This window comes from Elgaria multicarinata, chromosome 2 (assembly GCF_023053635.1).
Source record: "Elgaria multicarinata webbii isolate HBS135686 ecotype San Diego chromosome 2, rElgMul1.1.pri, whole genome shotgun sequence".
Lineage (NCBI taxonomy): Eukaryota > Metazoa > Chordata > Lepidosauria > Squamata > Anguidae > Elgaria > Elgaria multicarinata.
Genome location: NC_086172.1, coordinates 15,629,271 through 15,643,694, shown reverse-complemented (window position 1 = coordinate 15,643,694; position 14,424 = coordinate 15,629,271). Strand labels below are relative to the sequence as shown.

Here is a 14,424-nt window from a genome sequence, read left to right as displayed (position 1 = left end):
TGCTAAAGCCCTCCTTAAGAGATATCACTGTGCCTAGTTATACCTCTTTATCTTTAAAATTAGGGAGCTGTAAGCATTTCTATTAATACTGGTTACCCAAATACTGAATGGTTCTCAGACAGATAATTCGACGAGGTGGAAAGAGGGGAGCCCCTCTGAAATCGAGGCATAGGATCACCTCTATGGCACTCCAGATCAAATTTCAAGGCAGAGAAGACTCACTTTGCCCACCCCTAATAAAAACCCCATGAAGCAACAGACCAGCTTATATGCCAAAGTCTTGCCTGAATAAAAAGTCTAACAAGGAAGGGGCCAACCTAGCCTCTTTGGCAGGGACTTTTTGAGACTCGGAGCAGCCACGGAGAAGGCCCCCTCCCATATTCCCACCAAGTGTGCCACTGGTGGGAATGAGAGACAGACTCCCCAGAAGATCTCAAAACCTAGGCAGCCTCATATGGGAGAAGGTGGCCCTTCAAACAGCCAGGCCCGAGGACATGGCCTATAGGGCTTTATAAGTCATAGCCAGCGCTTTGAGTATTGCCTTAAAACTGAGGAGCTGTTGTAACAAGGCTTCAGGTAACCATCTGGCATAGCGAAAGAAGAACTCGTGGGGCCTGTGAGCTCACTGAGCAAGCTACCCCTGTCCAGGAGAGGCTGTAGCTGGTGATCCAGCCAAGTGCTCGGCGACACCCACATCCAGGGCCTCTGGAAAGTGCACAATTCCCCCCACATGCCATTAGTGTGCTGGGAGAATTGTGCACTTTTTAGAGGCTGTAAAGTGCATTTTCCCGCCCCCTCTGTGCCCATCAGGGCCTGAAAGAGGGTAGGGATGATGATGGGGAGGAGGAGGAGAAAGTTCTTTCCCTTCTACTCTAATGGAGGCCGCCATTAAAGTAGAAGGGAAAAACCTTTCTCCTTCTCCCCAAAATCAAAAGGGGGCTTAAAGGCCCTTTTAATAGGACATTTTAGACCACCATTGGTGGTGGTGGGGGACTACTAATGTCATATCTCCAAAGCTAGAGAAATTGTCTATTTCCTCCCACTGCAGTAATGGTGGCTGGACAAAGGGTGCATGCAGGTCAGGGTGGTAGTGACTCCAGACCTGCGGTCCCTTTGTCAGTAAAGGGTGAAAATCTGCCAGGCGTGTTCATTGGGGCCCAGCAGGGTTGGACACAGTAGTGTCCGGCCCTCCTGCAGGCCCAGGTGGATTTTTGCCCCATCTCTAGTCTGGCAGCAGCATTCTGGACCGGTTGAAGTTTATGAATAGTTTTCAAAGGCACCTCCAAGTTACAGTAATCCAATCAGGATGCAACTAAAACATGTCTGACAATGGCTAGATCAGACATCTCTAGGAATGGGTGCAGTTGCCACATTAGCCTCAGCTGTGCAAACATGGTCCTGGTCACTGCTGAAACGTGAGCATCCAAGCTCAGGGCCGGGTGCTGGAGTGAACTCAAATGCAAGCCTGAGTCTTCATGGGGAGTGTAACCCCATCCAGCACAATTTGAATCTCTATTCCCTGATCTACATTTTGACACAGCAGGAGCACCTCTGTCTTGTCTGGATTAAGCTACCAAATCAGCTAACAAATCAGTCACTGATTTAAAACTTGAGTTTATAAAGAAAAGAGGGAGAGAGAGTTGGGTAGCATCTGCATACTCTAGGCATCAAAACCCACCTCTTTTAGGCAAGACAGAATCACACCTTGTAATAAAGAGGTGTTCACCACTACTCTTACCCAATCAGCCAGCTTCCCCCTTCCTCAGCCACTTTTCTAAGCCAGGAAGGGTAAAGATCCAGCACACAAATTGTCCTCATCTCTTCAAGGACCCTGTTCATATCCTTGGGTTGTCCGGTGGATTTCCGGGGGGACGGACGGACGGACACCCCTCTTCAGGCCCAATTGAAACCACATTTTTCATGCAACTGGTCTGGCTTACAGATATTTCTTCGGTAAGAGAAACATAGATAGGAGACTTTGCATGCAAATGTTAACCGTACCTTCTTGCCATCAATTCCATCGATGCCGCGCTTGCCCTTCTCCCCCTGAAAGGAGAAAACAATGTACAAAATATAAAACGGTTTTTATTATTCCCACCAAAACCTTTCCAAGTAACATTCCCCACAGAAAGTCGAAAGACATACCTTGGTACCTTTTGCACCTCTTGAGCCCTGTAGATGAGAGAAGAGGATTTAGAATTGTGTACAATTTGTGGTATCAACTGTTGAGTTAGGCCTCACAGGCCACCTAGCCAGACAGGGGGAAAGTGGTATTCATTAGTTTTATTATTAATATATATCCCATCATGGAATTCAAGGTGGTATACATGGGTTACCAGGCAGTATCCCATCCTAGCACACATCTCAGATCATGCCCTCGGAACAAGGTGTATTTCTTTGTGAACTTCCATCAAAAAATGGAGGGGTAAATGGAAACTGGCAAAATATTTCAGTTCCTATCCATTGCCATTGCCACAGCACCTACCAACAAAAAGCATAACATATTTGCTTTGGCTCTGACAAAGTGAAAAAGGAAACTCTTCGTTTATATTCCAGTTTCACTGCTTATAATTTGATTCTAATTGCCAGGGCTGTGTGTAGGCAGTGTTAATGTGGGACACAGAAAAACCATAGAACATGATACTGGCCACAAGGTTCAAGTTCCTTAGAATTTCATGTGTCTTTCTTTTCCTAATTATACCTAACATGGAATTTGCCTTTTTCACAGCAGCTTTACACTAGGTTGACATTTTCATCTAGCTGTCCACCACAACCCCAAAATCTCTTTCTTGTTCAGCCAGCTAATATCCCATCAGTGTATATGTGAAGTTGGGATTTTTTTGCCCCAACATGGATCACATTACACTTGCTTACATTGAACTGCTCACATTGAATTCTCCTTCATTGGCAGAATTTGCCATTTATTTCTACTATCTGCTCTCTGTTCTCTAACCAGATACTGATCCATAAGAGGACATCTCCTTTTATTTCATGACTGCTAAGTTTGATCAAGAGTCTTTGGCGAAGGACTTCATCAAACGTATTTTTGAAGTCCAAGTAAACAGTGTCTACAAGATCTCCCTTGTCTACATATTTAATGTCATTCTTAAAGAACTTTAAAGGGTTAGTGAGACAGAACATACCTTTGCGAAAGCCATGCTGATTCTTTTTCAGCAGAGCTCATCCTTCTATATGATTAACAATTTTATCTTTAATAATGCTTTCAACCAGTTTACCCAGTACAGATGTTAAGCTAACCGGCCTGTAATTTCCCAGATCCCTTTTTTAAAACTTGTGTAATGTCCATTCTCCAGTCCTCTGCTACAGAGGCTGATCTTAGGCACATGTTATATGATTTTGTTAGAACTCCAGCAATTTCACACTCGAGTTCTTTAAGAACTCTAGGATGGATACTGTCTCGGCCTCGTGATTCATTAGCTTTCAATTTAACAATAAGGTTGAGAACGTCATCTTTTGTCACCACAGTTTGCCTCAGTTCTTCAGACTCCCTTCCTGAAAACATCAGTTCAGGCACATGGAGCTGTCCTACACATCCTCTGCAGTGAAAACAGATACAAAGAATTAATTCAGCTTCTCCACAATCTCCGTATCTTCCTTTAGAACTCCTTTAATTTGTGTTGTCATCCAAAGGTCCACCGGCTACTCTAGCTGGTTTCCTACTTCTGATATATTTAAATATTTTTAATTGGTGGTATTAATATTTTTAGTTATATACGCCTCAAAATCTGTTTGCATTTCCTTTGCTCAAGTTGCTGTTTCTTTTTATCCTCCTCATTTGGGCAAGACTTCCATTTTCTGAAGGAAGCCCTCTTTCTTCTAATAGTCCATTTGACACTACTCGTTAACCATACAGATGACCTCTTGGACTTGATGCTACATTTCCTAACCTGCAGTATACATTCTAGGTGAGCTTCTATTATGGGGGTAATAAACATTTGAAGAGATTTAAGCCTTTTGACTCCCCCCTTTTGACTTCCTTTTTATGAGTTCCCTCATTTTAGAGACTTTCCCTCTTTTGAAATAAAATGTGACTGCACTGGACTTCCTGGGCAATTTTCCACTTAAATATGTATTAAATTTGATAGCACTGTGATCACTGTTTCCACCTGGTTCAGCAAAACTCACATTGCACATTAGGTCCTGAGTGACACCATTTAGGATTAAATCCAGGGTCATTTCTACTCTAGTCAGTTTCATGACCAACTATTCTAGGGCAGTTATTTAGGGCCTTCTTCTCTCTGGCCTTCCTTCGTCTCACATCAGTCCGCTGGTCTCTGTCCACCACTCTGCCGCTAAGATCATCTTCTTGGCCCGCCGCTCTGACCAGGTCACTCCACTTCTGAAATCTCTTCATTGGCTTCCAATTCACTCCAGAATCCAATATAAACTTCTCCTGCTGACCTTCAAAGCTCTTCACGGTCTAGCTCCTGCCTATCTCTCCTCTCTCATCTCACACTATCGCCCCGCTCGTGCTCTCCGCTCCTCTGACGCCATGCTTCTCGCCTGCCCAAGGACCTCCACTTCCCTTACTCGGCTCCGTCCTTTTTCTTCTGCTGCCCCTTACGCCTGGAACGCTCTTCCAGAACACCTGAGAACTACAAACTCAATCACTGCTTTTAAAACTCAGCTAAAAACTTTTCTTTTCCCTATAGCCTTCAAATATTGAGTTTGTTCTGACTCTATACTGTTAGCTTCACCCTACCCGGTGCCTATTTACACTTCCCTGTGCCTGTTTGCATTCTCCTTCCCTCTTTATTGTTTACTACAACTTATTAGATTGTAAGCCTATGCGGCAGGGTCATGCTATTTACTGTGTTATCTGTACAGCACCATGTACATTGATGGTGCTATATAAATAAATAATAATAATAATAATTAACCTCATTGTTGTTTCTAATTGAAGTCACTCATTATTACAACATGTCGTCATTTGAATGCCTCTCTGATTTTATTTTCCATCTCACCCTGTGCGTTCTGGTCTGCAGGATGATAGCATGTGCAAGTACTAAATTACTTTTGGTGCGTCTGTCTTCTCCTTTTAGGTTTTCTAGTCTGCTTGTCTCTAGGCCCTCTTTGATGTAGAAAGCAACACTTCCTCCAGTACGTCCTTCCCTGTCTTTCTTATAGCGTTTGTATGCAGAGGTGATGATTTCCTTCTGGTTCTCTCTGCTCTACTACTTTTCCATTATGCTCACTACATTTAAGTTCTAAGTGACATTTTAGTTGGCTCTAACAAAAGCATTCCTGGACCATGGATTTTTTTTTTTTTTTGGTAAACTAACATGGTCTCCTCTGCTTTTTCTAGGATTTGTAAGACTGCATTGTTAATCAGTACCACACTCACCTTGTCACCTCGACCACCCTTTTCTCCCTAAACAAGATAAGAAGAAAAACATGAAAAATATATTATAAATGAAGGTATGAGATAATATCTTCGCTCCTCTGATGCCATGCTTCTCGCCTGCCCATGGGTCTCTACTTCCCTTGCTCGGCTTCGTCCATTCTCTTCTGCTGCCCCTTACGCCTGGAATGCTCTCCCAGAACATCTGAGATCTACAAGTTCAATCTCAGCTTTTAAAGCTCAGCTAGAAACTTTTCTTTTCCCTAAAGCTTTTAAAACTTGATGTTACTCGGACTTTAGACTGTTAGTTTTTCCCTACCCTGTGCCTGTTTGCATTCTCTCCCCCTCCTTATTGCTTTACTATGACTTTATTAGAATGTAAGCCTATGCGGCAGGGTCTTGCTATTTACTGTTTTACGCTGTACAGCACCATGTACATTGATGGTGCTATATAAATTAATAATAATAATAATAATAATAATAATAATAATAATAATATTTAACTCAGGAAAGTCAAGCTACGCAATAAAAGAATTCATACATGCCTTCATTCCTTGGTAACCAACAGGTCCGGGGTCACCTTGCTTCCCCTAGGGTAAAGCAATAATACCACAAGTTACAAACCGCATTGCAGAAAGCATATTTATCTATTTATTTCATTTATTTTCAGTAGTCAGATATGGGTCAGTTAGTCGAGCATAAGTTACTGCTGCTATATGGTCAGCTCCACAAGAAGACCTCTATCAAAGGGAGACTTAAGTCACGTGGCTAGAAACTAGGGCAGTGGGGTGGCGGGAGTGGGGAAGACTTAGTGCAATCATAGCCTGTTGTTAAGCTTAGTTTATTGTTACCTTTCAGGTAATGAATATAGTTTGTTTAGCCATTATCTGTTAGCCATTATCTATAGTTTGTTTAGCCGTTACCCAGTACTGTTTTTGAGACTTAGGGGAATATTGAACTAACAGCAAAAAGACTGAAAGTACTGTAATAGAACAACAAACTGGTTTGTTGTAGCTTGGGCATGCATCAGAGCCAGAGCATTTGGGGCCCTATTTGAACTCTTGCTATTCTCAGTTAAGTCAGCATAACGACCATTGGCCTTAGATAGAGACGTGCGTCTCTGTTCACAGTGAACGATGCATCCAACTAGTTCAATGGGGCCCAAATTAAGATCAGAATTGCATCCACACGTATGGTGGAGGCACGCATGAAAAATCTGCTTCTTTGTATGGATCCCCCTTAGCCTAGGAAGTGGAAACCCGAACCAAAACCAACAGAAAACAACAAACTTTTAGTAGTTGCACAGGTAAAGAAATGTCATCACTGTTAAAGCGTATAGATCTGTGAAAATTATAATTAACATTTGCACAAAACCAGAAAAACAGATAGTTCTCATTCTAAGAAGTTTGTAAGCCAGGGTAGGGAACATTTTTGGGGCTGGATTGCCATCAGCTAAACTTCTCCAGAAACACATGGCAGCAAAGGGCAAGGCCAAAACTCCCAAAGTAGGAAGGGGCCATCCTGCTCTCTCACCCTCACCCCACCCACCCACATGCAAACTCCATCCACACAATTCAGACACACACATCCAGCCTCATCTTAGTTGCCCAGCATGACATGATGGGAGATAAAGAACAGGACTCTGTCTGGGAGAGTGTCTGAGGGACAGATTGGGGGGCTTCCCAACCTGCATTAGGTGCAGGGGCCAGAGGTTCACCACGAACTTTTAGAAGACTGCCAGGCATTGCAATATTATTGCACTGAAAATTGTGGAGTCTTTCAAGATCCATGAAATAACGCTGTTCCAAGAAAATCTCGAACATCTGAATTCATTCATTTATTTTAGTACATTTCTATATTGACCAATAGCAAAAGCTCTCTCGGCAGTTCACAAAAAATTGTTCAGGAACAAGAATGAGTGAAAGATTATTTATGTTTATTTTTGCAGCTTATGTTTGTTGCATCTATAATACATTTCTCCTTCAATAAACACTGTAAAATATGAAGGCTAATTGCATGGATGAAAATGCAATGGACATGCACAAGAAAGCTAGGATTGACCATTGTTTCCCAACTGGTGTTCACTGCATGTTTTATTTATGAATTTATATGCTGCCCACCAGTTAAAATCTACCAGGGAATCTAATGAAATGAAAGATGATGAAATGCAATACAGCCAAATTCAGTGTTTAAATATTAGAATAGCAGAAGAAACAAAAAGCCACAACACAATCAAATCCAGTAGAGTTAATAAGACCATCATTTAAAATCAACTTCAGTAACATGCTAGAAGGCTTGGGCAAATAATAATAATAAAAAAGCCTTCTTTGCCGTGCCACCATTACATCAGATTTGGAGACAGGTGAGTCTCCCTAAGGAAGGCATTCCACATCTGTGGGTGCCCGCTGCCCAATCACTACCCACCCAACACAGAAAGCGGTGTGTCTGTATGTTTGGGTGGAAAGTGGGGGGAGCAATGTCACATTTCCCCTTAATGTTTTATGGCGTTCACTGAAACAAATAGCTTTGCTGTATGAATCAGCCCTGAAGAGTGAATCAGCCCTGAATTGCCCCTCCACCATCTAGAGAATACTTCACAATAATAACATGTACCTAACCTCCCCCCACCCTACACACACTTTATTTTACTTGCATATTTCCCACCCAAATTCAAATGTGTCACTTTGCTACTTACGGGCTCTCCAGTGTCACCTTTTTCTCCTGGCAGGCCAGGTTTCCCTCTTTCTCCCTGGAACAAAACACAATTTGCCTTGACACAATTTCCATTTTCCATTTAGTTTTATAAAATACAACGATGAAAACTGATTGCTGTATAGATACATGGAACAAGGGAAAAGAGGGCCCAATATCCCCACTACATGAGTTTCATGCGGGCAGCTGAAATATAGGAACCCTTTTGAGTTGAAAAGCTGTGCAATGTTGCCACATCAGAGTTGCTTCCGAGAGGCAACTTTAAATGTCTGTCCTTTAGCAATGGCAAAAGGAGACACACAGTTTCATCAGTCCATTCCCTTTCAGCTGTACAGTGTTAGGTAAATGACTAGTATTGCTGCATGGCTTTTTAAAGCACCTAATATCTCTCCCACTACTCTGTCATGTCCTCCCATTACCATATTTCTCCATTCCCCATGCATTCCCCCCACAGTGGCAGTGCGTTCCTCAAATCCTACTGAAATGCTTAGTGGCTTATCTAAGCTCAGCCTCATAGAAATTGCAAGTTGAGTAAAATACAGACCTCATATCCTGGATCCCCAACTGGTCCCGGGGGGCCTCGAGCAGGCTAAAACAACAATAAACAGAAAGTGTTTAGAAATGCAAACACTATAATATTATACATTAATTCCTAAGAAAGCCAATTCATTTCTACTTACCTGACATTCATATGAGCAGCACTGCAAACAGACAAAAAGAAAACATAGAATTAGAAGGTGAAAGCCACCACAGTTAACACATTTTGCAGAACTCTTAGCTACAATTCTAGTGTAAAAAACAATTCATTCATGGTTTTGCAGCGAGCTAGAGTTTGACATGTTCCCCAAGTGTTGCTTCAGATGTACCATATGCCTTGATGTGAGAGGTATCAAACTAGTTTAGTGATTCTGAACTTATTTGAACACTGGGATGGATAAATTGGAAGTAGTACACTGGGGGCCTTGCTAGACCAACCTTTGAATCCGGTTGGGAGGAGGGGCCAGCCCGTGCTAAAAGTAGTGCGGGCTGTCGCCCTAGTCTAAACGTCAGGCGCAATGGGCTGCAGGAAAGCCCTGTCACGTCCGCCATTTTTTATTTTTAAACTAACGGGTGCGCAGGAGCGCACCATCGATTAAGGTAAGCTTTAAAAAAAAAAGGGGGTTCCCCGCTCCCCCCTGCCCCCAATTTCTCCACCCTGGCCATGATCCCCCCGCCCACGATCTCTGATCCCCCTCTGCCCACGATCCCCCCATCCCCCCCGGCTCCATTTACCCCCATCCCCCCTGGCTCCGTTTCCCCCCCCCATCTCCCCTGGCTCCATTCCCCCCCCCATATCCTCACCCTGCCCTGATGGCCACAGTGCTCCTGTGGAGCGCTGCGCGCCGTCCAGCGCTTTCCCGAGCTACTCGCGAGTAAATGCGGTAGCCAGGAAAAGCGGCGGAACAGGCTACACACCCGGGGTCTTGGGCTCAGCCCGAGACCGCGGGAAATACCGGGCCACAACCGGTGCTGGTTATCCCAAGCCAAGAGAGGGTTACCCCTGCCTGGGCCCAGGATCTCCTGTGCATCATCTGGGTGCACGGGGGCCGGCCCGGGGCTCGCACCGGGCTACCCCATCATCAAGCAAGGCCCTAAAAGTCTCAGCAATGTGACATTGCTTGACTACATGCCAGTGCTGGAGAGAGGAATATTAGGCATGTGTGATGGCTGCACATGTTCAGAACATTCCCCCAGCTGCAGAGACACTAAAAGGTCAGCAAAGGGGCTAAGGAGGCAGGGCGTTGGCAGGGCATGCTCTCCCTGCCTCTCATATAGGATCACGTTTGGGTCTCTTGCACCTTTGAGAAATGGCATCCTTTGAGAAGTCCGCAGACAATAAAAAAAAGCATCAGCTTGTTGGTGTGGGCTGGGCAAATCCTCTCTGTACAGACCACACATTTTTCCATGTCTGCCCAGAGCACAGCAGCAGCAGCAGAAGGGACCGTAGCAGACAAAGGAGAAGAAGAGACACTGGGAGAAGTCTGGGGGGGGGGGGGGAGGGACCAGTGCAAGGTTGTCTTCTCTATGTGTGTGTGCACTGGCACGCACACACGTTTTCTCTGTGAATGGGAACTTACAGCTATTTCTTTATTTTATTTCTTTATTGCATTTATATACTGCCCCAGCTGAAGCTCTCTGGGCAGTTTAGAGTAATTCCATGTTATAACTTTCCATAGTTGCTCAGAAATTCAGGGAAATAGACAGCATTGCAGGCCTGAGATTATTGTCCCTGCTGGTTATTGCAGTTGCCATGTAATAAGCGATTTCACAATTTCCAGCCAAGCGTTTCCAAACTTAGAATGCACCTTCACTGCTGATCAGTGGATACCAAAACTATTTTTCTATGGGATGAGTTCTGAGCAGGTCACTGGCTAAACAGCTAGAGTCTCTGCATCTTCTTCTGTAATCTGGACAGGAGACTGTAAACTCCTAAATAGGGCACAGGGTAATGACTGTCCCACTAACTTCCCTTTTAGAAAAGTAATTTACTGTTTCCTGACACACCGGCAATAAAAAAAGAGAATCCTGCCTTCAGATTTATATTTGGCTTGAGGGCCGAAGTTCTACTGGAGAAGAAATAGCGATAGATTAGAGGAAATTAACAAAGCTGGAAATTATTCCTCAGTGAAAAATAGTGCATTAGGAAGACTTACCTCTTGCTCCACATTCTTTTTCTGAAAGAAATAATAACAAAGAAATTGTATGAGAGAGAAGAAATCAGGGAAGCCTATGAAATGTATTTGACAGACAACAGATGAAAAAAGAGAGATAAGACCGAGACTCACAATCATATCAATGATGGTGTCAATTGTATTGTCGATATCACGTGGCGATGAAGAAAGTCCGGTTGCTGTGAAATTGCGACGATACGTGTGGTCTGTGGCAATCACACTTAGCCTGGATTCCTAGGACAAAATGACCACATGGCCACAAAATCAGAAACCAAAATGCTTTCTTTCTCTAAGCCTGGTTTCTTGTGAATTCAGCTGTGGAACTGATGTAATTCCTACACTGGCTTTTGGTACTGCAATAATAAGCTGTCCAAAGAGAGCAAGGAAATAACTACAGTGTACACATGAAGATCAAAATCAATTTCTAAGATTTGCAGTAGATCAGCAAAGGTTTTCAGATTCCCAAATGTGCTACAATAGCAGCAATTATCCTCCCCCCGTCCCCAAATGATAAAGCTAAAATTAAGACAGCTTGGGGTAGCCAGGAGTGGATATTGGTGAGGGAGTGCAGTGACTTCCATTCAATTCTGCCACTCAAAACATATTACTATGCTCAGAATTCTTTAATTCTTAGTAAAAACAACAGAGCCTTCTGACAGTATAAAGACGAACAAATTTATTATGACATTAATTCTTAGTGTACTAAAAATTAATTATTTCATTTAGTGTCTCTCTTTTGCTGTAGGCCACTTTGGAGGGCTTCTGCCCTGAAAGGCGGATAAGAAATGTTTTAAATAATATAAATAATAAATAAATCTTGCATTAGTCTGTGGTTGGTGGAACCCTCGTCTCACAAGAAAGGAACTAGATCCTGATATATGCCCACCTCTGATCTAGCAAGGAAGCTTTAACACATTCTTCTCGTGAATTTCACATCCCAAGACTAGATGGCTGTAATGTGCCATACATTAGAGCTTTATCACACCAGCGTTATACTGTTCAATCACTGCGAATTGCGTGCAAAGGACTCCAAAGTTTTCTGGCTTAGAATCTGCTTTTATTGCGAAGTACTCCCAGGCATCCCGCTTTAATTGCGCTTCTGAACCAAAAGAAGTGCAATATTTTGCTACTAGTTTTCGAGCGTATCATTTGTTGTTTTCCGAGCGGCCACTGGGGCGCAGGGGCAGGATTTGAGGAGAAATTAAACAAATGCTTACATCTGCGTACGCTTTAAAGAAGACATCAAAATGGGCACAGTAATAGATATTAAGGAGAGCTTTAAGTATACCAAATTTGAATCGGATTGGGTCATTCGTTGATTTTTAATGATTTTTTTTACAAATTCCCCTCTTAAACCCATTTCCTGGTATGCAAAGGATCTAGCTGCCCATTAGCAACAACAACAATGGTGACAGCTTAGCGCTGTAGGGGATAATTCGAGGGAAACAGGTACGTGGGATGAAGCTCTTAGATTGCTCTTAAAGACTGATTGGTGATGCAAAATGCGGCTGTCCAGTTTGTAATAAAAGTGAATTGTAACTACTTTAGTTTAGGCAGCCTTGAAGACCCATATGCCCATTTCTAAATTTGTTGTAGGTTTTGGTTTACAAAGACTACCTGGCTGACAAACTGGCTCAATTCAAACAACACATTTCACAATCTATAAAATGGAACAATGTGCATGTCCTCCTAAATTACCTGTCGGCTTCTTGGAAGTTAACACGTGGTCAGCACAGACGGATTTTCAGAGCCCTTATGACAGCCAAAAGACTTATACGATCACAATGGAAGGACAAATCCACACCTCCCATAATGCAATGGATCGAGCACTTAATAACATTATCAACTTTTGAACGGGTGTCATATAGACGCAACTTGCAAGAAGACACACAGATATATATGATCTGCTTTTCTTGAAACCTTTGTATAACTCTCTCCTTCCCCCCCCCAATGAACAGTGCACATGGAATTTGATAATTCTATATACTTAATGTATGCCCCCCCCCGTTTTCACAATGTTTTGTTATTTTTGCCAATATTCACAATAAAAAAGGGAGAACCACCATGGTAGCCCACAGTTACACGACGGTGGAGTTAGAACATGTTGTGTGGGGAGTACCTCCTAAATCCTCAACTGTTGAGTGCAGGGCCGGTGCCAGACTATTTTGCGCCCTAGGCAAGGTGAGCTACTTGCAGCCCCACCCCAAATTGCCAACTTCAATTCGTCTGTTCAAGAAGAGTTTCTGAACTATTATATTTTCTTTTTATTATGTTTTTTTCTTAGAACAGCTAATTTGTTTAAAAATGCATTTGATACATCAAATGCCCTAATAAAGTCCGCCCTTTGTGCTGCTGAGCAAAGAATTTGGAATGAGGTCAGGGAGAGAGACTTCTGGGGTGAATACAGGGACAACGAGTGGTGGCTGTGAGCCTAGCATAAGAGAGGCCTGGGTCGGAGCGACCCGGGTCGGAGAGCTCGGCTTCCGCTTCCGCCGAACTCTCCGACCCGGGTCGCTCTTACCCCGGCAGCAGGAGGCCGGTGGGGAGGCGGCGGCGGCAAGGCTGTGGCCGGATTCCCCAGCCACCGCCTCCTCCGTCTCTTCTGGGCTGCAGGTAGGCAGAATCTACACCATCGTTTTGGGGGCGTACTGGGGGCGCATGCAAGCGCCTTCAGTACGACGTGTAGATTCCCTCCCCATCTCGCTGGAGTCCAGAGCGGGAGGCGGTGGGCGGTGGGGCAGCGAAGAGGAGAGAAGGCACGTAAACATACAGCTTCTCTCTCTCTCTCTCTTTCTCCCAAACATCACAGTACCCGCATGGCTGATGAGGAGAGGAGGGCAGCAGCTCCAAAGGCGGGAGGGCCCCAATCCGCAGCTCCGGGCAACCTACCTCATAAATTGTAAGGGCAGAAACAGCCCCGTGCCCTCCTCCACGTGCTCCTTCTTGCCCCCAGCCTGGCTGCTGCTCCCACCTTGCTCAGCCACTGTCGGGAGAGGTCAGGCAGAGCAGCTTGTTGTAGCAGGGAGCAGCTACATGAGTGAGCCACGTCAGAGACGACATGCCGCCCCCCTCAGCGATGCGCTCCCAGCTCGACTCAGGCAGGCTCCCTCAGCGCGCAGCACGTGAAAGGCCGGGAGAACGGACCCTGCACGTGCGCAGTGGCGCCCCTCCGCGTGAAAGACGGGCTGGCGCCGTCCTCTGCTCCTGCTTCCCCTGCTTCTAGGGAGGAAGTGAAGCGCCGCCTCACTGGCTAAGTGCTAACGCCGCCGGCCCCGCCTGAGCACGCCCGTAAGGGGCTGCACCCTAGGTGACCGCCTGACCTGCCTACTCCTGGCGCTGGCCCTGGTTGAGTGGAGTTTTCACACAGCATTAACTAACATGTTGTCTGAACTGAGCCACTGTCTCCTCTTCTCTGGCGTTTCCCTGTGATTTCTACAGCAGACAAAAAAAATATATCCTCTAATAAAAGCTGTTTCACATTTCTTTCACATGTACAATCAATATACTGGAGAGGGCAATAGCAGCAGCAGCAGCCGCCACCGAACCCCAACCTACTTGCAGTCATTGTAGGGTTTGAAAAGACATCTGCACATACAGAAAGCACTGTAGATTTTCCAGGGTTTTCAACAGTTAGTGCCT

The 14,424-nt window shown here is 44.5% G+C and overlaps 1 protein-coding gene across 1 annotated transcript in view; it reads right to left on the bottom strand.

The window, feature by feature from the left end:
• COL6A1 (collagen type VI alpha 1 chain) overlaps nucleotides 1-14,424 on the bottom strand; it is a 78,315-nt gene that overhangs the window by 48,117 nt on the left and 15,774 nt on the right. Inside the window, exons 5-13 of the mRNA XM_063116063.1 lie at nucleotides 10,900-11,019; nucleotides 10,768-10,788; nucleotides 8,755-8,775; nucleotides 8,619-8,663; nucleotides 8,058-8,111; nucleotides 5,908-5,952; nucleotides 5,366-5,392; nucleotides 2,146-2,172; nucleotides 2,002-2,046 (exon numbers count right to left, since the gene is read on the bottom strand). Of these exons, the coding sequence (XP_062972133.1) occupies nucleotides 2,002-2,046; nucleotides 2,146-2,172; nucleotides 5,366-5,392; nucleotides 5,908-5,952; nucleotides 8,058-8,111; nucleotides 8,619-8,663; nucleotides 8,755-8,775; nucleotides 10,768-10,788; nucleotides 10,900-11,019 (405 nt within the window). The remainder of the gene's footprint in view (nucleotides 1-2,001; nucleotides 2,047-2,145; nucleotides 2,173-5,365; nucleotides 5,393-5,907; nucleotides 5,953-8,057; nucleotides 8,112-8,618; nucleotides 8,664-8,754; nucleotides 8,776-10,767; nucleotides 10,789-10,899; nucleotides 11,020-14,424) is intronic.